Below are 21,898 nucleotides of genomic sequence, written 5' to 3'. Positions count from 1 at the left end.
GGTGTGGTGACACTTTGTATCTTTATTCCATTAGTTAACTTACAGCTCCAAAGTGTAACTTAAAATACCCTATTTATTCAAAAGCAAGGACAACATGTGGTATTTGATTATTTTAACAGTTTGAACCCCATTGACCCCTTTGGCAGTTCCATCATTACACATTTGTGTGCACAGACATTGTTTAAAACTGCACAGTACGCCATTGTGAGCCACAGATAAATAAAATAAAATATGATGCATAATACCCTCCTCTCTCTCCATCACATCCATCGGGTGTCTGCATAGGTGCTCAGTACAAGTGAAGATAAAATTTAAGTTGTAAAGTTTAAGATGTGCCTAGATTTGTCATTTCACATTGTGCAGTCCAGCAGCATTCCTATCTTTAAAGTGCCTCATTACCATTGTCTTGACTTTAGCCTGCTAACGTTTTCTGTCAGTTCTTTGATCATTTTGATCTGTTTTTGGGGGCAATAACTACATACCTCCATTTTTATTAGAGTTGTAACGGTATACCGTCAAAAACGTCCTAAGTGAGTGTGCATGTGAGTTAAAGATGCAGACAGGAGCAGTCAGGCTGCACTATCACACACCTACAGTATATGTTAAATGTTAATAATCATAGGACATTATTTTAAAAACTCACAGCTGATGTTATTGTTCGTTTAGTAGCATGCTATACATGTAAACTAACATGCTTTAGTTATATAACATATTATAGTTACATGCTATTTTTATATTCTGTTCTCATTCATTTAAGGGTCATTGTAAGCGATAAAAATAATAGTGTAATATCATATACCGTGATTTTTTTTCTGATGTACCTTGAAAATGTCATACCGTTACAACCCTATTTGTAATGTGATATGAGGCGCTGATCAGTGATTGAGCTCTTGGCTTTGCTTTTACTGTGCTCATTCTTTGAAATTACCCTTAACCTGAACTTGCACATCAAATGTGCTAGTTTCTAAAACTAAAACTTGACACCCAACATTTACTTATTCTCACGTTGCAATTTCTGTCTTTAGTTTGACTAAAACACAAAATTGAAATGAGATTTTTGGTCTGAGACACACGTACGAACAAGTCATCACTGAAATGCTCAACCTGAACATATTGTATTTTCAACATTTGCGTAAAGCGCCAATTACTCTCACTATTTCAATAGTAACAGACGTAGGGAAAAACACATTGGGGAATCTATACAAGTGTGCACAAATGATAATAAGGTGATCAGTTTCTGCATTACAGTGACATTACAATAATTTACAGATGAGGCATATGAAAAAATATCAAAATAAAGCTGCAAATAAATAAATAAATCTCTCAATCAATCCACACATCCAAAAATCTCTACAAAAAGGCACATTATGATATGCATAACCAAACGTGGCTTCTTTCCACAACATGAAGAGTCCAGCTCACTGCTTCTTATAGAAACTATAGAGACAGCTACTGCTTTATGTTGCACCAAGTTGGTGCTTTCTGCAACAATATCTGACACCATCTGACTGTAATGTAGTTTGCTATTGTAAGAAAAAAAGCTAAACTAACGTGAAGGTGTGCTAGCAGTGAACTTACTCATGGCTTTCAATACAGGCATTATCAGTCATCTCTATATTCTAACTACATATTTGCCAACTACATCTTTGTAGCTTAAAGGTTCATCTTTATGCTTTATTTACAAAAGCCAAAAGATATTAAGCGAACCTCACATGAATTCTGAATAGAAACATTAACGCTAAAATTCCATGTTTCCCCTTTTTACTTTTAATTACACACACATTTTAAGAATGCTGCGTTTGCTTGCACACACACACACAAAGACATACAGTATATAGTAGTATGCAAACATACACACGCACAACCAAGATTTTCCACCTCAAAAATACATCTGTCACACAGTTTCTACACACTCACAGTCAACTCTGAACTGAGCAGCATATAAAATGTTTGATGCTCACGATATGTATGCACACCAACACACACACACACACCGTAGCATTAAGTGATAGTGGACAGTGGACACTGTGTTCTTGTGCTTCCTGCTGCTGCTGTTGTCGACCAGTGTTTCTCTGGTGAATAGCTCAGGGGCCTGGTGCCCAGAGGACGACAGTTCGATCTGCAGAGGAGGAGAGGAAGGTCCTGTCATGGGGGTGCCACCTACACTGGATCACCTTGTCCCAGTGCTCCCCTGCCACTGTCTGAGGGAGGGGCTTCGTTAGGTCACCTGGGGTCAGAGAAAAGAGTGAAAAGGTGAAATTTGTGATCGTGAGTCATCTTTAACCCCTTGTGTACGCTACATTATGTGTATTTTTTTGTGCCTCTCTCTCCCCATGTAGGGCGTTGCTACCTTGAAGGTCGCTGATGATGACTTTGTTGTCGTAAGAGCCGGTGAGGAGATGATGGGCTCCAGGTGAGAAGCGCACTGAGCGGATGTCACTGCTGTGGGGGCGGTATGTCTGGACGATACGGCCTCCTTTGATGTCGTACAACATGCAGGTACTGTCCTCCTGACCTGTGGCCAGCAGGCGTCCGCTGGGATCCACTGCCACCGAAGCAACGGCACTCCCTGTGTGAGACAGAGTGATAATGAGTAAATCTGCTGCAGCTTAAAACTGCCTACTATTTTCCTAACCAAGATTTACACTCAACAACAACAGAACTACGGATTTGTTTATCCCATTGAGCACACAATGCTACTCTGCATTTTTTTAATCTATGGGACAATAACTTTAACTGATTTAAAGTGTCTATTTTACAGCTGTGCTGTGTTCCAGAAATCTTCATGAAGCATCAGTGCCTTCTTGTAGGTCAACGAACCGGTAGCAGTGTGGTATATAAAGGGTCTGTCCTAATGAGAGTCAGGATGCAACTCACCTGAGCCGTGCAAAGTTGTGCCCACCACCCGGACACAGCTTGGCACCCGCAGGTCCCAGAACCGCACTGTCTTGTCCTGGGAGCCAGAGGCGATCATCCACCCTCCCCATGTGTACAGAGTCAGGATGTGACCTGTTAAAGCAAAATGGTGATTTGCGACATACTATCCTGTGATTTTTTTATGACATTTTGTACAACATACTATTCTATGACTTTTTTGCATTTGACATTTTTACGATGTGCTGTACAATTACTTTTTTAATGAAATTGTTATGGCATATTATAATATGACTTTTTATGACATGCAGTGCAATTTTACAACAATCTATAATATGACGTTTTATGATATTTTGTACAATATACTATACTATATTTATAAAAATTTAACGATGACATACTATGACTGTTTTTGACATACTATAATTTTTGATGACTTTTTTCGACTTACTACTATGACTTTTTTTCATGAAATTTTTAGAAATGCTATATTATGACCTTTTTTTCATGGAATTTTTCGACATGCTATACTATGACTTTTTTTCATGAAATCTTTCGACATGCTATACTATGATATTTTTCAAATAATTTTTCGACATGCTATACTATGATTTTTTTTTACATGAATTTTTTGACATACTTTACTATGACTTTTTTTCATGAAATTTTTCGACATACTTTACTATGACTTTTTTTTCATGAAATTTTTTGAAATACTATACGATGATTTTTTTTTCATGAAATTTTTCGAAATGCTATATTATGACCTTTTTTTATGAAATTTTTCGAAATGCTATATTATGACTTTTTTCATGGAATTTTTCGAAATGCTATATTATGACTTTTTTCATGAAATTTTTCGGAATGCTATATTATGACCTTTTTTTCATGAAATTTTTCGAAATGCTATATTATGACTTTTTTCATGGAATTTTTCGAAATGCTATATTATGACTTTTTTCATGAAATTTTTCGAAATGCTATATTATGACCTTTTTTCATGAAATATTTCGAAATGCTATATTATGACCTTTCTTTCAAGAAATTTTTCGAAATGCTATATTATGACATGAAATTTTCCGACATACTTTACTATGACTTTTTTTCATGAAATTTTTCGAAATGCTATATTATGACCTTTTTTTCATGGAATTTTTCGAAATGCTATATTATGACCTTTTTTTCATGAAATTTTTCGAAATGCTATATTGACTTTTTTTCATGAAATTTTTCGAAATGCTATATTATGACTTTTTTTTCATGAAATTTTTCGAAATGCCATATTATGACTTTCATGAAATTTTTCGACATACTATACTATGATTTTTTTTTCATGAAATTTTTCGAAATGCTATATTATGACCTTTCTTTCATGAAATTTTTCGAAATGCTATACGATGATTTTTTTCATGAAATTTTTCGAAATGCTATACTATGACTTTTTTTCATGAAATTTTTCGAAATGCTATATTATGACCTTTTTTTCATGGAATTTTTCGAAATGCTATATTATGACCTTTTTTTCATGAAATTTTTCGAAATGCTATATTGACTTTTTTTCATGAAATTTTTCGAAATGCTATATTATGACCTTTTTTCATGAAATTTTTCGAAATGCTATATTATGACCTTTTTTTCATGAAATTTTTCGAAATGCTATATTATGACCTTTTTTTCATGGAATTTTTCGAAATGCTATATTATGACCTTTTTTTCATGAAATTTTTCGAAATGCTATATTATGACATGAAATTTTCCGACATACTTTACTATGACTTTTTTTCATGAAATTTTTCGAAATGCTATATTGACTTTTTTTCATGAAATTTTTCGAAATGCTATATTATGACTTTTTTTTCATGAAATTTTTCGAAATGCCATATTATGACTTTCATGAAATTTTTCGACATACTATACTATGATTTTTTTTTCATGAAATTTTTCGAAATGCTATATTATGACCTTTCTTTCATGAAATTTTTCGAAATGCTATACGATGATTTTTTTCATGAAATTTTTCGAAATGCTATACTATGACTTTTTTTCATGAAATTTTTCGAAATGCTATATTATGACCTTTTTTTCATGGAATTTTTCGAAATGCTATATTATGACCTTTTTTTCATGAAATTTTTTCGAAATGCTATATTGACTTTTTTTCATGAAATTTTTCGAAATGCTATATTATGACTTTTTTTTCATGAAATTTTTCAAAATGCTATATTATGACTTTCATGAAATTTTTCGACATACTATACTATGATTTTTTTTTCATGAAATTTTTCGAAATGCTATATTATGACCTTTCTTTCATGAAATTTTTCGAAATGCTATACTATGATTTTTTTTTCATGAAATTTTTAGAAATGCTATATTATGACCTTTCTTTCATGAAATTTTTGGAAATGCTATACTATGATTTTTTTCATGAAATTTTTGGAAATGCTATATTATGACCTTTTTTTCATGAAATTTTTCGAAATGCTATATGACTTTTTTTTCATGAAATTTTTCGAAATGCTATATTATGACCTTTTTTTCATGGAATTTTTCGACATACTATAATATGATTTTTTTTTCATGAAATTTTTCGAAATGCTATACTATGATTTTTTTTTCATGAAATTTTTCGAAATGCTATATTATGACCTTTCTTTCATGAAATTTTTCGAAATGCTATATTATGACATGAAATTTTCCGACATACTTTACTATGACTTTTTTTCATGAAATTTTTCGAAATGCTATATTATGACCTTTTTTTCATGGAATTTTTCGAAATGCTATATTATGACCTTTTTTTCATGAAATTTTTCGAAATGCTATATTATGACCTTTTTTTCATGAAATTTTTCGAAATGCTATATTGACCTTTTTTTCATGGAATTTTTCGACATACTATACTATGATTTTTTTTTCATGAAAATTTTCGAAATGCTATACTATGATTTTTTTTTCATGAAATTTTTCGAAATGCTATATTGACTTTTTTCATGAAATTTTTCAAAATGCTATATGACTTTTTTTTCATGAAATTTTTCAAAATGCTATATTATGACTCATGAAATTTTTCGACATACTATACTATGATTTTTTTTTCATGAAATTTTTCGAAATGCTATACTATGATTTTTTTTTCATGAAATTTTTCGAAATGCTATATTATGACTTTTTTCATGAAATTTTTCGAAATGCTATATTATGACCTTTTTTCATGAAATTTTTCGAAATGCTATATTATGACCTTTTTTCATGAAATTTTTCGAAATGCTATATTATGACCTTTTTTTCATGGAATTTTTCGAAATGCTATATTATGACCTTTTTTCATGAAATATTTCGAAATGCTATATTATGACCTTTTTTCATGAAATTTTTCGAAATGCTATATTATGACTTTTTCATGAAATTTTTCGAAATGCTATATTGACTTTTTTTCATGAAATTTTTCGAAATGCTATATTATGATTTTTTTTCATGAAATTTTTCGAAATGCTATATTATGACTTTCATGAAATTTTTCGACATACTATGATTTTCTTTCATGAAATTTTTCGAAATGCTATATTATGACCTTTTTTTCATGGAATTTTTCGAAATGCTATATTATGACCTTTTTTTCATGGAATTTTTCAAAATGCTATATTATGACCTTTTTCATGAAATATTTCGAAATGCTATATTATGACCTTTTTTCATGAAATTTTTCGAAATGCTATATGACTTTTTCATGAAATTTTTCGAAATGCTATATTATGACCTTTTTTTCATGAAATTTTTCGAAATGCTATATTATGACCTTTCTTTCATGAAATTTTTCGAAATGCTATACTATGATTTTTTTTCATGAAATTTTTCGAAATGCTATATTATGACTTTTTTCATGAAATTTTTCGAAATGCTATATTATGACCTTTTTTCATGAAATTTTTCGAAATGCTATATTATGACCTTTTTTCATGAAATTTTTCGAAATGCTATATTATGACTTTTTCATGAAATTTTTCGAAATGCTATATTATGACTTTTTCATGAAATATTTCGAAATGCTATATTATGACCTTTTTTTCATGAAATTTTTCGAAATACTATATTATGACATGAAATTTTCCGACATACTTTACTATGACTTTTTTTCATGAAATTTTTCGAAATGCTATATTATGACCTTTTTTTCATGGAATTTTTCGAAATGCTATATTATGACCTTTTTTTCATGAAATTTTTCGAAATGCTATATTGACTTTTTTTCATGAAATTTTTCGAAATGCTATATTATGACTTTTTTTTCATGAAATTTTTCGAAATGCCATATTATGACTTTCATGAAATTTTTCGACATACTATACTATGATTTTTTTTTCATGAAATTTTTCGAAATGCTATACGATGATTTTTTTCATGAAATTTTTCGAAATGCTATACTATGACTTTTTTTCATGAAATTTTTCGAAATGCTATATTATGACCTTTTTTTCATGGAATTTTTCGAAATGCTATATTATGACCTTTTTTCATGAAATTTTTCGAAATGCTATATTGACTTTTTTTTCATGAAATTTTTCGAAATGCTATATTATGACTTTTTTTCATGAAATTTTTCAAAATGCTATATTATGACTTTCATGAAATTTTTCGACATACTATACTATGATTTTTTTTTCATGAAATTTTTCGAAATGCTATATTATGACCTTTCTTTCATGAAATTTTTCGAAATGCTATACTATGATTTTTTTTTCATGAAATTTTTAGAAATGCTATATTATGACCTTTCTTTCATGAAATTTTTCGAAATGCTATACTATGATTTTTTTTTCATGAAATTTTTCGAAATGCTATATTATGACTTTTTTCATGAAATTTTTCGAAATGCTATATTATGACCTTTTTTCATGAAATTTTTCGAAATGCTATATTATGACATTTTTCATGAAATTTTTCGAAATGCTATATTATGACTTTTTTTTCATTACATTTTTCAACATACTATATGACCTTTTTTTCATGGAATTGTTTGACATGCTATACTATGACTTTTTTGCAAATTGATTTAAAAAACCCTAGCTCTCAAGAACTCAAGACTGTTTTTTCACAATTGCAGGGAAAGAGCTGTGGATAACGTACCAGTGTGTCCACTCAGGGCGTGAAGACCCTGTCCTCTCTGACAGTCTGTTGTGTAGATGTTGCAGTCTCCGGCCCCGGCACTGATCAAGATGGATCCTCCACTCTCAGGCCCCTCCATAAAGGCCAGGTCCCTGATGGTACCATCATGCATGCTGAACTCCAGGTCTGGGCCTGAACCAGAGGCGTACATTTGGGGTTGAAAAGATAACATTACCTCAATACCCAGAGAAAGATGAATTGCATTCTCTCAATTATTTTTCTTTAAACTGTATTTTACCTGTGCTGCGTTTTTTTATTTCACCAAATCACTTTGACTACAACAGCAGAAAGTTGCTCTTACTTTAGAAACATGCTCATAGGTGTGTAAGTGATCATTCAAACATAGCTGGTGAAAATGGACATTACTAATCCCATACACACTAAAACACATAAGATAATACCTGTGGCGTTGCAGCTGTCTGCATTGAAAGGCAGGACTTTGACATATTTATCATTGGACCCAGTAGCCAACAGTTGTCCACAGTGACTCCACGCTACGCAGTAGATTGAGCCCTTGTGGTGTTTGTTCCTCCTGAAGCGCACCGGCGGCTGCTTGACTGCAGAACCACTGAATGAGCCAAGAAAATACAACACAGACCAACTAAGAAATGTGCAGGGATACGTGAATTGTAAAATGTTATAAGTAATCGTGGGAAGAATTGTAACCACCACAAATTAAGTTGTAACACTTTTTGGGTGGTTACGTCTTCTGCCGTTGTTTTCTGTGCATGAACACACTTTAGTAACATTTCCTAAAAAGCCACCATCTATCTTTCTATCACATAAATAATCTATCATCTTCTAAGAACATCTCATAGTTTGGATTTGTAGGTACATGTAAATGTCTCCTACCTGGTGTTCAGTGTTTCTGGGTAGCCACAGACTCTCAGGGTTTTTGAGTTGGAGCCGACAGCATAGAGCGCTCCAGAGGGATGAAAGGCCACTGCACGCACCGCCTGTGTGTCCTCCAGCTGGTTTACTTTAACAAACTGTGCTTTGGACTTCCCTGGCTGGACAGGTTTCATAAAAATAATCTTTTAAACTATGATCTACATGTACATCAGCATAGATTATAAAAACAGAAATACCCGCCGGGCTAACCTTTAGTAAACAGGTGAAACAAATGTGAAGGTATATTATAGAATTTATTTTACGGTTTGGAAAGTCAAAAGTTTAGGTAGTTACGAAGAAACAATGCAGGACACAACAGATGAAACAAAATGGACCTACTAATCATAAAATAATATAAAAATAATACTTAAGCAGTTTGCTGTACCTCTTGCGAACAACGTGTCGCAGAATCATCTTGGAGTGTGGGACAAGACCCTCTGATGCTGTCAGCACTGATGATTAAAATGCAAAAACACAAAATTAATTTCATACCAGTATAATTTATTTTGTACACCGTTATTTCACAATTCATAATGGTTCCTTAATATAAAGATCAGCATTTTTAAATGCAACCACACACACACACACGCACGCACGCACGCACACACGCACACATGCACACAAGCACACACACGGAGCGAAGTCAACCAATAGCAGAGCAGAGAGGCGTCGGTGGAGACAGTGAAGTAAACCAGGTGAAGTGAAGATAACTACGACAACTACGCTCATTACTATAAGTAAGTGCAATAAAACCTTCGCGATTAAAAAGCCAATACTTTATCAATACACCTGTTCAATAAGCATAATATTATTTATTTCAATCTGCTCTGTCCGCAGTCTCTCATGTACCACTGCTATGTTTACACAAGCACTGCTCGGCTAATAGCGAATTGTTACAAACAAGCTGAAACAAAAGCTGTCTGTATGTAGTCTAACTGTTTGACTTAGTTTACCACGTATCGTAAAATTCTTGTAAACTGATCAGCTGGCTGAGACAAAGCAGCCCCTCCTCCCTCTACCAGCGGTACTTGCAGGCAGTGAATAACATCAGCAGAGGGAGGAGGACAGAGGACAGGAGGAATGACTGATACTAACTGATGTCTGTGTTCTTCATTCTTTCTTAACTTCACTCAGGAATATTTTTTATTTTATTTTATTGACATTCTAGATTAGTTTCCAGTAAGATATTATTGAGTTTATATAGTGATTTAATGTTGTAAACATTACCGTTGCTTTTCTAGAAATATTTAAAATATAAATAAATTCTAATCCTGTTCTGAATTTATTCTTTTTTAAATGATATACTAAGCAATTATTTAGTAATGAAAAAGAACCGATAGAAGTATCGATAAAGAACCGAACCGATTGAAAAGGAGTAGTTGTATCAATAAAATCCTAACGATACCCATCCCTATTGATATCTTATCAAAACTTAAGCCAAATATGACATTAGGTCTTGGGTGTTAATGTTGTGGTAATGACATGACAACGCGCTCTGCAGGCTCTTACCCTTGATTGGCAGGAACGGGGGACTCGCTGAGGGAGGGCAAGCCGTGGCTCCCGGTCCTTAACGGGGTGCTGCTGACTCCTCCACCTTGTTTGTCCCGTGGTGGCCCGGTGTCTGGGGTGTGGCGGGTGTCGGTGGTTTTGGGACTGGAAGTGCTGGTGTTCCCCGTCAGTCCGTTCCACTGTGTCATCACCTCGTCTCCTCTGTGGTCAATACCCACGTTCATCTCCTCCAACTTCTGAATGGATCTAGACAAAAAACAAGATCTCTTTGCCTCAACAAGGTAGCACTGAGGTGGTGTTCCATTCATTAAATCACTGATGTTGAATCTTTTAAATACGACTTGCTCACCTACTGAGGAAGGTCTCAGTGAGGTTGTTTTGGGCTGCGTCCTGCGGCTTCACCCCTCCTTCCAGCAGCATCTGCTGGTAAAGCTGCCTCTGCTGCTGCTTCTGCTCCAGATGCTGCTGTACGCGGAGACGCTGCCTGTAGTACTCCTGGATGTGCTCTGTGGAGTCAGGACGCTGGACAAACACACATGCACACACAGCGAGTCAAAAATAAACACACTGTGAGGCTTAGTTTTTCAGAAGATGTAGAAACTCTGAAGCAATATTTTGACAGGATATTGTTTTACCGGAATAGGCCCTCTAACCTGAATGACAGAATGTTTATTAATGCCTTTCGGTATTCTCTGCTTCAACGCGTCGCTGTGCTCATTGCCGCTACACACACACACACACCAGGTTATAATAGACAAACCCAAGAGCCACTACTGATAACTCTTCAACTCCCAAGGCCTCATCCTCCATCATCCATCCCATAAAAAGTTTTCAAGGACCTCATCATATCCAGCAGGTCTACAGTATATTCCCCTTCACCCCTCTCCCCACTTTTCATACACACTCAAACACACGGACACACACACACAAAACAATCCAATCTCAAGCTACTTTGCTTGTCTGGGACCTGGGATGCATAAAGATGAGCGATGATGGAAGCAGCAGGCCATCTTGGGTGTGACCGCACATCAAACCAGATTATCTGCCTCCAGTGTCCATGACCTCTTCACTGGAAGGCGCTAGTGTTCCTTGGACAGGTGTGGTAGGGAATTGGGGAAGGATTTATGAGGGAGTGGAGACAAGGTGGTTCAGAGGGTTCAGGGGGAATCTATTCTAAATATCTTAAATCTGGAGTAATGACTGTGGAAGGAAGACATACTGAAAATCGTACTTTGACTCAAGTGACCAGACAGACAACCATGGCTATTTTTCTTTTTATAGTCATCACACGAATCATGAAATCAATTCAGCCTGAGCAACCAAAGGTGAGAGACACTCCACTACTACTTATCTGAAATGTCTTTGTGCTCATCATCGATCTAATGGTCTGTACTAAATAAAACAAGTCTCCACATATACAAGGCGCTGCTTAGAGTCTGCAGTTATTACCTCGTTTGTTTCCGAGCTGCAGGGCGGCCCACCATCTTTTCCAGGGGTCAGAGGTGTGCGTGTGGTGTTGGGTCCATCGAGCCCTTGTGGTTGCTTCCTGTAGCCAGGAAAACATACATGTCAATTCACAACCAATTCTTTTTTTCTATTTAAATTGATTTAAGGTAAAGTAGGAAGTGAAACAATAGAATGCAAGCCAAAAATCACTAAACACTGCATCATTGATACAGTGTCATTTTGATTATGCATGTTCTGCTTGATACAGCGGTTTGACAGCTAAACTTAGAAACAAAGTGCAGGTGGTGCAATATAATATTATTTGGTATTTATTAAATGAATCTTCTCGAACTCATGTGATGCAGTGATGAATTCAGAAGGGTAGGACTGCTGCCAGTACAGCTCAGAGTATAAGAACAGACCCTGCATCATATTTATAATATTATCAGTGGGTATGCTCCTCAATATTTGTGTTCCCAGATAACAATGGTCCTGACTCAGCATAACTATAATACCATGGTTAGTCTGCGTTCATGTAAAAACGTAGCCAGAAGTTCCTTATTACACACTGATGCCATGTCGTTGGAACAGCCTTCCGCCACACATCACGTCTTTAAATATGAGAGGGGCTTATAGAAGTCAGGGTAGGGCTTTTCTTTGGCACATGGTATCAGATTTATAGTGAAATTGGCAATGATAATATTTTAGCTTTCCTTGATTTTTGTTGCGGGAGTTTCTTTTGCGTTTTTCTTGAATTGTGGCGACATGTTTCTGGATTTCAGGATTGTTTTTGTTTGATTTTTTTATGTTAAATGTCTTCGTTGTGTTTTCTTTGTCCTCTAAAATCTTGAAAAAGACCATGTTGGAAAAAGGTGTTTTCACTTTAACATGTTATCCTTTGGATTTTTTTTTTTCTTTTCTTTGTCTGATAATCCATAAATAAAATCAATCGATCAAAACACTTCATGTATGACATTTGAGGATTATACAGTATGTAGCAAAAGGATAATTAATGTGGGCTGCTCATTTTGTTACACATTGTTATTACTTATTAGCTAACAACAGTAACAAGGTCAAATGCCAATGCCAGAGCACTTTAATAAAATGAGACGTGAAAAATGTGTTTATATTTATTTTAACTTAAAGAATACTTTTGTTGCTTTGCATATCTGATTCATTGTAATCATGTATAAAGTTGTATAAGATATTCCTTTATTAGTCCCACAGTGGGGTATTTCCTATTTGACTCTAAATGACCATAATTTACTAAATGAACATCATGCTGTATTGAAGAAGACTTGAAACTAGCGATTGAGACCATAAACTCATGTTTACAATGTTTACTGAGGTAATAAATCAAGTGAGAAGTAGGGTCCATTTCTCATAGACTTCTATACAATCAATGAATTGTATAGAAGTCTATTTGAACTGAAGTCTGATTGAACTGATTGTATAGAAGTCTATGAGAAAATGACTTAAACTTGATCATAGCAATCTCATTTTGTACCAGTTGTGCACATTCATTGTAAACAGCAGGTGGAGCCAGAGAACATCTAACAGTCTGGCAAGCTGCTCAGTTTACAGTGCTTTCATTTGATCTCCCTGAACCTCGTCTCCACCAATTCCCTAGTGGTGTACATTTCATTTGCGATAACCTTGTCAGCTCACCTCTAACGAATTGATGGACTTTAAAAAACATCTCTTCAGTCAACTTCACTCTAAAATATCTTGATTATCTTTGATTTACTAATTTACAGCCTTAATTTAGTTTAAGACTCAGTACTATGATTTTTAGTAATGAGTCATAAAGTGAAGGCTTTAGATTATATTGTATCCATCAACACTCAGCTGCAGTAGAACATGCTTTGTGCAGCGCTGTAGGAGATTACGGACGAGGAAGTATTTCTCTGTTAAATCAGGGCTAATGGGATTAATGGAGCTACAGATTTTGTCATACAACAAGATCTACCACTGGGTTTAATACCTAAGGTTGCACATGCTAAGGGAGAAAGCTTGGTAAGAAAACTCCTGGGGCCTGTTTCACAAAACCTAGATAGCAGATTAAGCCAGGAATTTCCAGTTATCCTGACTCAGTTTAGCCTGCTCCAGACCAGGCTCACAACCAGGCTTGATTAATCCCGGTGCCTTATCTGTTCAGTCAGCAGTCACTCCAATCACCAAACAAAAGTGTTTTTTTTTACAGTTAGTCCATGATCTTATGTATGCATTTTGCCTTATTTTCATTAGCCTGCATTAAAAAAAAATCGCCCCGGGAGTATAATTGAGCATAATATTATTATATGATATATGAAAATTGTAAAATTATATTATTTTTAATGTTATATATATATATTTCAGTATTGCATATAAGTAAGTGCAACCATTAGCTGACAATATGTGGAGCTCAATTTGTCAGATTAAAGCACGCTACATGGAGGTATTGAACAAACTGAGCCTTTGAAATCCTGTTTCAAGTATGTAAAGCAGAAGTAACATCTGCTAAACTGCAAAACAATTTATAGTTTTTTTTCTTGAATCAGATAACTGAGATTTGTGAAAAGTAAATGATTGTCAGAAAGTGAGCACTGATGATGTGGCAGGATACTTTTAGAAGACAATAGTTTTGTAAAACAAAGGTATGCTGTTTTTAGTGTTAAAGACCCATATGGTACTCCAAGCACTTATAATTAACACCAAAAATAATTAGCTTTGACCCTTACTTTTCAGGTGAGTCGTCCTCCTGATGCACATTATTCTCCACTAGGCTCCGACTGAGGGCTGCCTTCATGTTCGCCTCCATTCCTCTCTTGTCCTGGGCTGCCAGACCGTGGGACAGGCCGTCCAAAGCCGGGTTGAGGGATCTCGACATGTAGGTGTCCGCTGAATGAGGCCTCTGGCGGAAGGGTGAGGTAGCGCAGGGGGACAGGCGGCTGATTAATGGAGTGAGGAGGTCAGCGTGGCCGGCCTTGCTGGGCTTCACCAGGCGGTCCACGTGGATGTTGAGGGTCTTTTGCTGGAAGGCGCAGGAGAAGGCACCTGGAGAGACGTTCTGCAGCCAGGAGAGCAGTGACAAGTCCAGTTCATCGCAGCCATTCCCGCAAAGCAAATCCACACCGAGCAACACCTCACCCTCTGTGATCGCCTCACCAGTTGCTTTACTCTAAAAAAACAAACAGAAACAGAAGGGTTTGACCATTACTGAAATTGTTGAGTTTTTGTGTAAGCCTTGAGGATTTTGAATAAATGTAAAAGTGTAATCTGACCTATCATGTTTTAAAACTTCAAATAGGATTAAAAGGTGCAGTGTGTAGGATCTGGTGGCATCTAGTGGTGAGGTTGCAGATTGCCACTAATTGAAACTTCACCTGTGTGCCAAGCATGTAGGAGTACTATGGTAATCGAAAACTAGAAAACGCTAATGGCCCTATCTAGAGCCAGTGTTTGGTTGGTCCGTTCTGGGCTACTGTAGAAACATGGCGGCCGGCTCTGTGAAGAGAAGACCTGCTCCGTATGTAGATATAAACGGCTCATTCTAAGGTAACGAAAACACGATTCTTATTTTCAGGTGATTATACACTAAAGAAAATATACTTACTTATTTTATATTCCATTTGATTTGATGAGATTGCATTAGGTTTGAGCCTTTTAAAGGGTAACTTTGGTATTTTTCAACCTGGACCTATGTTTTTGTGTCTGAGAGACTAATATAGACAACAATTTTTGGAATTGGTCCAGTATTGAGCGAGAAGGCTGCAGACGGCAGGCGCGAAACAGGCTGCAATGTCATCACTCAGGGCAAATCTGCACTGTCAGTTTACGTCCACTAAAGGTGCTGTTTTTGCCACTGACAGGCTCCGATTGTCTTTAAAAGTGTGTGACAACATTCTGCAAAGAACCCTACAGAGAAATAAAACATTAAAACAGCCACAGGTATCATATCACCTGACAGAACTCGACACAGCACTCGTAAAGAATCCCTTTGATGAGCAGCTGGAAGAGGCGGTTCCCGCTCGCCCTGAAGCCTGCCTCGCTCAGCTTCCTGTCCGCAGGGATGAACTCAGCTACCATGGCGCAGGCTTCCTCAAAACAGTGGACACGTGCCGTGCTTGGGTTCCAGTCTTTGAACTCTGCGTGGTGGGTGAGGCGTGGCAGGGTGAGGAGAAGACACAGCTTGCTGTAGTCATCCTTGGTCGGACAGTACTCCTCCAGACTGTGGAGGCACTTAACTGCCGCTTGCATTGTGAGCTCCAGCTGTAGTGGGCAGATAATTCAGAGAGGAAAAGTGAGTATGTGGTTGTTAAGATGCTTTTTCTGAATCTGAGGTTCATTTCTTTTTTAGAACCACACTGGTATGTGTGTTTAAGCTTCATATTCACACTCATCACAATTCAATGACAGGTCAATGACTTCTACTGACCACTGAGCAGCTCCATTGGAGCAGGGAGATATTAGGTTGCCATGCTTAGGGGCATGTAGGGTGCTTTCACATCAGCGACCCAGACCCGGATCTGAATACACGTGTCTCCAAAGTCTAGTTTGTTTGATTAGTGTGAAAACTCCGTACTCGGGCACGGTCCGTTGATCTGTACTGTAACTGAAAAGGTGGTCTGGAGTACGGTTCATGTGTACTCGGGTACGGTTCGCATCAGGTGTGAAAGCCAACCGTACCAAAACACGGAAGTGGACTGCAAGTTAACGCGAGTAACGTTAGCAGTCAGCGAGTAGTTGTGAAAGGGCAGGCTTTTTTCCACGCCGCCGGTCTCCTCCAAAATCTGTATACATAGATATAAAACTGTTTCATATCCATGTCTGTATATACGGACAGCATGCGCCGATCTCATCCTCTGAACTGCACAACGATGGTTGATCCAGCAGGAAGGCAGGCGCAAGGTTCCTTAAAATATAGACAATAGGCGATGGGGTTGAGCCATGTTTGTTTTTTTTGTTTAGCTAATTTAATGGTCTGACTCCGAACAACGAGAGCTGCTCAGCGGGCAGAGAGAAAAACAGCGGGGGAAAGTAGTGGAGGCATATTTTCACATCACACAATGTGAAATAAGGGTTTATTTTAACCAAACCAGAGTTGGTGATTGTTGGACGGACTAACAACGACGGTTTTGGGGAGTTTTATTTTGTTTCTGTCAAGTTTGAATGAAGTGTTTTACGATGCTCCAACAGCTAAAACACGTTGATGATGACGCAAGTGTATTTGGGTACGGAACAACTTTACTAATGTGAAAGCTGAGCGGAGAGGGGGGGGAAATCGTATTCGTGCATCAATCGTACCTAATATGAAAACAACCTTGTGTTGAGTGTATTTGTTTTCCCAGCTAGTGGCCTTCTAGTGGTGAACCCACTCTGATGACCTCCAAGCTATTGTTCCTTCATCTTATATGGACAGGCTAACTTAAAATTTCCAATACTCATAACATAACATTTTTATGTAGATTTTTTTTTTTTAAATACATCCACAGAGCCTTTAGAAAGGTGCCAAATAAAAGTATCTATTTCCTGAAAAAAATATTACTATATTACTGAACTATTGTGAATTAATCATTTTCAAAATTTGTTGGGTCCAAAATGAACGTTTTGTTTATCTCTGTGGAAGATATCTGATGTTTGATTCCCACTTCTAATAAGGTTTGTGAGTCATTAGTAAAACGATGTTGGTATCTCTATCGTCAGTTAGTATGGAAAAAAACGGATAAATGGCTGAGATTGGCTGTAAGCGTCTGGCAACGACCTGTGATGTAAACGCAATGGAACCAGGGAGGGAGAAAGCGACATCTAGTGGCTGAATGTTATCAATTGTACCTTTAATTTCTTATTTACGTACATTGTGAGGGTCTTCAGCAGCAGACATAGCGTTATTTACACACAGAGCTTCCAGAAACTTCTGCTTCAGAATGATGTAGCGGAACCTGGAAAACACAAATCTCAGCATTACTAAATATACTTACTTGTAGGACATGAATCGATTAACACTCATGTGACATTTCCTGGGTTGGATTATTGTGACAAACTTGTTATAACACAGCTACCAGTCGCTATACTGGTGAACAAGCAACAACGCCAGCTCAAAAAGTTTTAGTTTTAGTTAGGCCTCTTGTTCTCATAACGCATCGACAAGAAATCAAAACTACTCTTGTTGTCCCTCAAAAAGCAACTCCTTAAAGGGAAAATCCGCTTATTTTCAACCTTATCTCTACCTATCCGAGTTAGGTAAAGAGAGTGAAAAACGCTTGCAGTTGTTACTGATGTTCTCTGTCTCTGGGGCAAAGCTGCAAAATCTGATGTTCTTCGTCGGTATACCAGTGACGTGACAGGGGCGCAATGCCGCTCAAAAACGTCCTTGTTCTCTTTACTTGTGTTACGTTTCCAACAGCAGAAATGGCATCCCAAAATATGAGTGCAGAGGATTTTTTACAGTGTATATTTTACAGTGTTTTGGCTGACAGATATTCAGCCGGAGAGAGGGCGCTTGAGGCTGCTGCCAACAGAAACGGAAACATTCTGCTGTAATGAAGTGGGCAGTTTTTGTTGGATGATGTCGCCGCTGACAACCCAGAGATAGCAAGCCGTGTGTGCGTTACTATGCCTGAAATCTTTCCTCCTCACTCGGACGGAAGTGGGCTGGAGACCTTCTTCAGGATCCCGAAGATAAACTGGACAAGACAATCAAGACCAGCAGGGCAATTTTTGTCATTGGATTTTACTAAATTGAATGGTCTGCCTCCAAAGAAGGAGTGAGAGCGACTGCAGCGGACAGCTGCTCCACGGGCCACCGCACAAGGGAAAAACGACGTGTAGAGCCGGCATATTTTCACATCTTACTCTGTGATTTAAGGATCCATTTCAGCCAAATCAGAGTTGCTGATTGTCGGAACGGTGGAAAGACGGACTAATGGTTTTGGCGAGATATTTTGTTTATGTCCAGTTTGAATGTGTTTTGTGTTATGGCAGTTAGGTCTTAGTTCGGCGTATGAGAGAAAGTTGAATTCAGAAGATGTACGGTTGTATCTTTTAGGTATAAGAATTCCTTCATTTGCATTTTGTGAGTTTATATTGTTTATTTATCAGACGTAACAAATTTGATGCTCGCACGCAATGCATCTTGGTATATGTGGGCACAGCCGGCAAAGGAAAATTCAGCTTTCTCTGTCAATATAGCACGCACTGGGGAATTTATTTCTTCAGTGAACTACATTTACCATCAGCACTGATTGGACATCCACATAAAAGGTGGTGAACTTTCCCTTTAAACATGCACATTTGTAGACATCTGGTTAGAATAATGCCCCACATTATTTCTCTCACCTTTTCTTGTCAAACTTGTCCATTCCTTCTAGAGGTTGAATGAACTGCATCACCTCCTCCCACTGGCCGTCCAGAATGAGTTGCCTGTTGAAAGCAGCAAACGACCAATTTAATAGGCCTCTAAAAACCTTGTTCCCATCAGTGTGGTGCAGTCAACCCAGACAATCTAAAATAAGATAGCACTGGCAAATGGTGGAAACATTCACATGAGGAGAGTGAGAAATGTACAAATCTAGATCCTAACAAACAGCACCGCCTGCTACAAATGTCTGTAAAACTCTATGGGCTTCCCTTATCTGCCACATGACTGCTGTACGGTCATACCTGAGGAAGAGCATGTCATCAGAGTAGAGTCCATTAATGACGCCGCTCTCCTTCTCTAAGGCCAGCATGCTGATGTGCAGCTTCCTGGAGTTCAGGAAGTCCAGCATCACCTTGATCACCTCTGCCTCCTTGATGCCGATTGTCTCCTCTGCCGTCATGGTTACTGATCTGTGGTGGCAGCTTACAGCTGGCTGCAATACAGACAGAGGGAGGATGAGTTGTTGACAAAGCTGCATCAAAAAATAATGTTTATGCTTATGGTTCATAAGAGTTTTTGTTGAACCAACAAAGATTTAGTTTGTATTTAGTTTCTGTGTGACTCTCATAGTCATTGCTTAAAGACAGTAATTTTCAAATCACAGGGATGTTGTTGCCTGGCCCAAAGTTAAACTTTTTTTTTAGATGTTCTGTTGACAAAGTGTGTTAAAGGTAGAAACATAAGCTTGTTATTGGATTTAAGAAACATGATAGGTAAGTCATTTGTTGTCCAACAATAGCAAATTTTCTGATATTTATATCGATGTCGAGACTGGTCTCAAGACCATTTTTTGAAGCTCTCGGAATCGACCACATTTTTAATTGGTCTTGTCTCGGTCTCAGACAAAAAGGATTTTATGTCAAGACCACAACTGCGGGGAAATCACTGAATTGCCTGTGAATGTCTGATTCATTTGTTAACATCGTTACTGTGATTGCTCATCGAAATCAAAAGAAAATTCGAGGGATGCACCGATACCGGATCGGATATCGGGCCGATACTGACGCAAATAGCCGGATCGGGTATCAGTGCCAATGGGGCCAATCTATTAAATTCAATTCTATGTTTCTATACTATATACTGTACATTATATACTGGAATTTGGAATTGGAAATGTTGACCAATTTGTTGCTGCAATAGAAAGGTTTACACCTGAATTGTAATTCCTGTTCATTTTGAAGATTTTTCTGCAGATGTTGGTGCACGATTTATTGTTTTAATAATAAATACCGATTCATTAAATGTATATCTATGTATTTATTTGTTACATGTTGTTTTACAAAGTTAGGAAAGCGATGTTTAAGTCAGGCCTGATGTTGCCTTACACATAAAAGAATGATCCCTGTCACTTCCACACAGTGAGGCACACAGCCTATTAATTAAACACTGGTATCGGATCGGAACTCGGTATCGGCCGATACTCAAAGCCCAGGTATTGCTCTCGGTATCGTGATTAAAAAAGTCAAATCGATGCATCCCTAGAAAATTTCCACACATAAAATGTACCTCTTATTCTCGTAACATTACGACTTTATTCTCGTTTATTGTGTAAATCTCAGATGTTTTTTCCCTCAATGTGGCCCTAATACTCCATAGTACATTTGCACTTGGGCCCTCACTGCATTAGATTTATATTCTATATACTTAGATTATAAACTGTGTTGCCTTCATCACAATGCTCAAATGTTTTGCTGCTCCAGACACATTTTTTATTTCATTTTTTGCCTAAAATGTCTCTTTTGATAGTAAAGGTTGCTGACCCCTGCTTTATACAAAGGGATCTTCATTATGCATGATCCACTCTGCACACTGTAGTGCAGTAACAGTGTGTGAGAGAGAGCTGGAGGCAGAGCACCGCCCTGTTCTCCCCCTCCATCCTGCACACACAGAGACACCATCCAGCTCTGGTCCTGGATGCTGGAGGATGCTGGAGGATGTGGCAGCAGGTCTGCGGCCCAAAACACCGACAGCTTCAGCACTTCAGCGCTCAGACACACCTTGTTTACTTGAGCATGACAGCACATAGGACTGGTTCAGTGCATGCAAAACAACAGAAGCTACATAACAATATCATGCATGCAGGATGTCGCGCATTGATACACAATCAGTACCTTTAACTCCACTCACCTGTCAGTCTGCGCAAACAACACGCCGCATCAAAGCCGCTGCAGTCCGTCTGCTGCAGTCTCCACAAGGGAACAGCAGAAACAGCACCTATACGAGGTCGAGAGGACAGGGAACAGGGTGTTTTCCTGTTGAAATCCCAGTCAGCGTCTCCAGAAAGCGTCTCCCTGTTGCCCTCTCCTCTTGTACACAGCTCGCGGTTACCATGCGGACGTACAGCCGCAAACCACCACTCGACTGTCGTGATGACGCCACAGTCTTTGGGTCACACCCCTACATCCATGTGGTCACACCTACAACACCAACCACCTTTAGACTGATGGAGAAGGGGATTAAAATGTTTAATCGTGATTAATCGCATGATTATCCTTGATTATGATCATGAATAATCACAAATTATCGCACATTGTTTTTATCAGTTCAAAATGTACCTTAAAGGGAGATTTGTCAAGTATTTAATAATCAACATTGGAGTGGGCAGATATCCTT

General features: G+C 37.3%; 1 protein-coding gene and 1 long non-coding RNA gene across 2 annotated transcripts; one reads left to right on the top strand and one right to left on the bottom strand.

Annotated features, from left to right (window-relative positions):
* Nucleotides 1-2: 2 nt before the first annotated feature.
* LOC119488881 (WD repeat-containing protein 47-like) lies at nucleotides 3-21,687 on the bottom strand. The gene is made up of 16 exons (XM_037770863.1): nucleotides 21,413-21,687; nucleotides 19,528-19,718; nucleotides 19,204-19,287; nucleotides 17,723-17,807; nucleotides 15,829-16,137; nucleotides 14,607-15,046; nucleotides 11,890-11,986; nucleotides 10,790-10,962; nucleotides 10,441-10,686; nucleotides 9,317-9,383; nucleotides 8,893-9,050; nucleotides 8,442-8,608; nucleotides 8,002-8,172; nucleotides 2,878-3,009; nucleotides 2,351-2,569; nucleotides 3-2,227 (listed from the first exon to the last, which is right to left on the bottom strand). Exons 2-16 carry the CDS (start codon nucleotides 19,683-19,685, stop codon nucleotides 2,085-2,087), a joined length of 2,649 nt encoding a protein of 882 aa, XP_037626791.1. The 5' UTR covers nucleotides 19,686-19,718; nucleotides 21,413-21,687; the 3' UTR covers nucleotides 3-2,084.
* On the top strand, nucleotides 2,437-8,479 carry LOC119488883. Its single transcript, XR_005207044.1, has 3 exons — nucleotides 2,437-2,593; nucleotides 2,762-3,025; nucleotides 7,979-8,479. It is a non-coding gene; the product is annotated as an uncharacterized LOC119488883 (long non-coding RNA).
* Nucleotides 21,688-21,898: the final 211 nt, after the last annotated feature.

This window comes from Sebastes umbrosus, chromosome 5 (assembly GCF_015220745.1).
Source record: "Sebastes umbrosus isolate fSebUmb1 chromosome 5, fSebUmb1.pri, whole genome shotgun sequence".
Taxonomy (NCBI): domain Eukaryota; kingdom Metazoa; phylum Chordata; class Actinopteri; order Perciformes; family Sebastidae; genus Sebastes; species Sebastes umbrosus.
The sequence above is the reverse complement of the archived record's forward strand: the minus strand, read 5'-3'. Positions and strand labels throughout refer to the sequence as shown.

Bases quoted from the DNA above. Each gene is read 5' to 3' on its own strand.
- LOC119488881 (XM_037770863.1), bottom strand. From the start codon at position 19,685: ATGACGGCAGAGGAGACAATCGGCATCAAGGAGGCAGAGGTGATCAAG. The intron at 17,808-19,203 runs GTGAGAGAAATA...TGTGTTTTCCAG, and splicing joins GACAAGTTTGACAAGAAAAG to GTTCCGCTACATCATTCTGA. The intron at 8,173-8,441 runs GTATTATCTTAT...CCTCTGGTTCAG, and splicing joins AGACAGCTGCAACGCCACAG to GCCCAGACCTGGAGTTCAGC.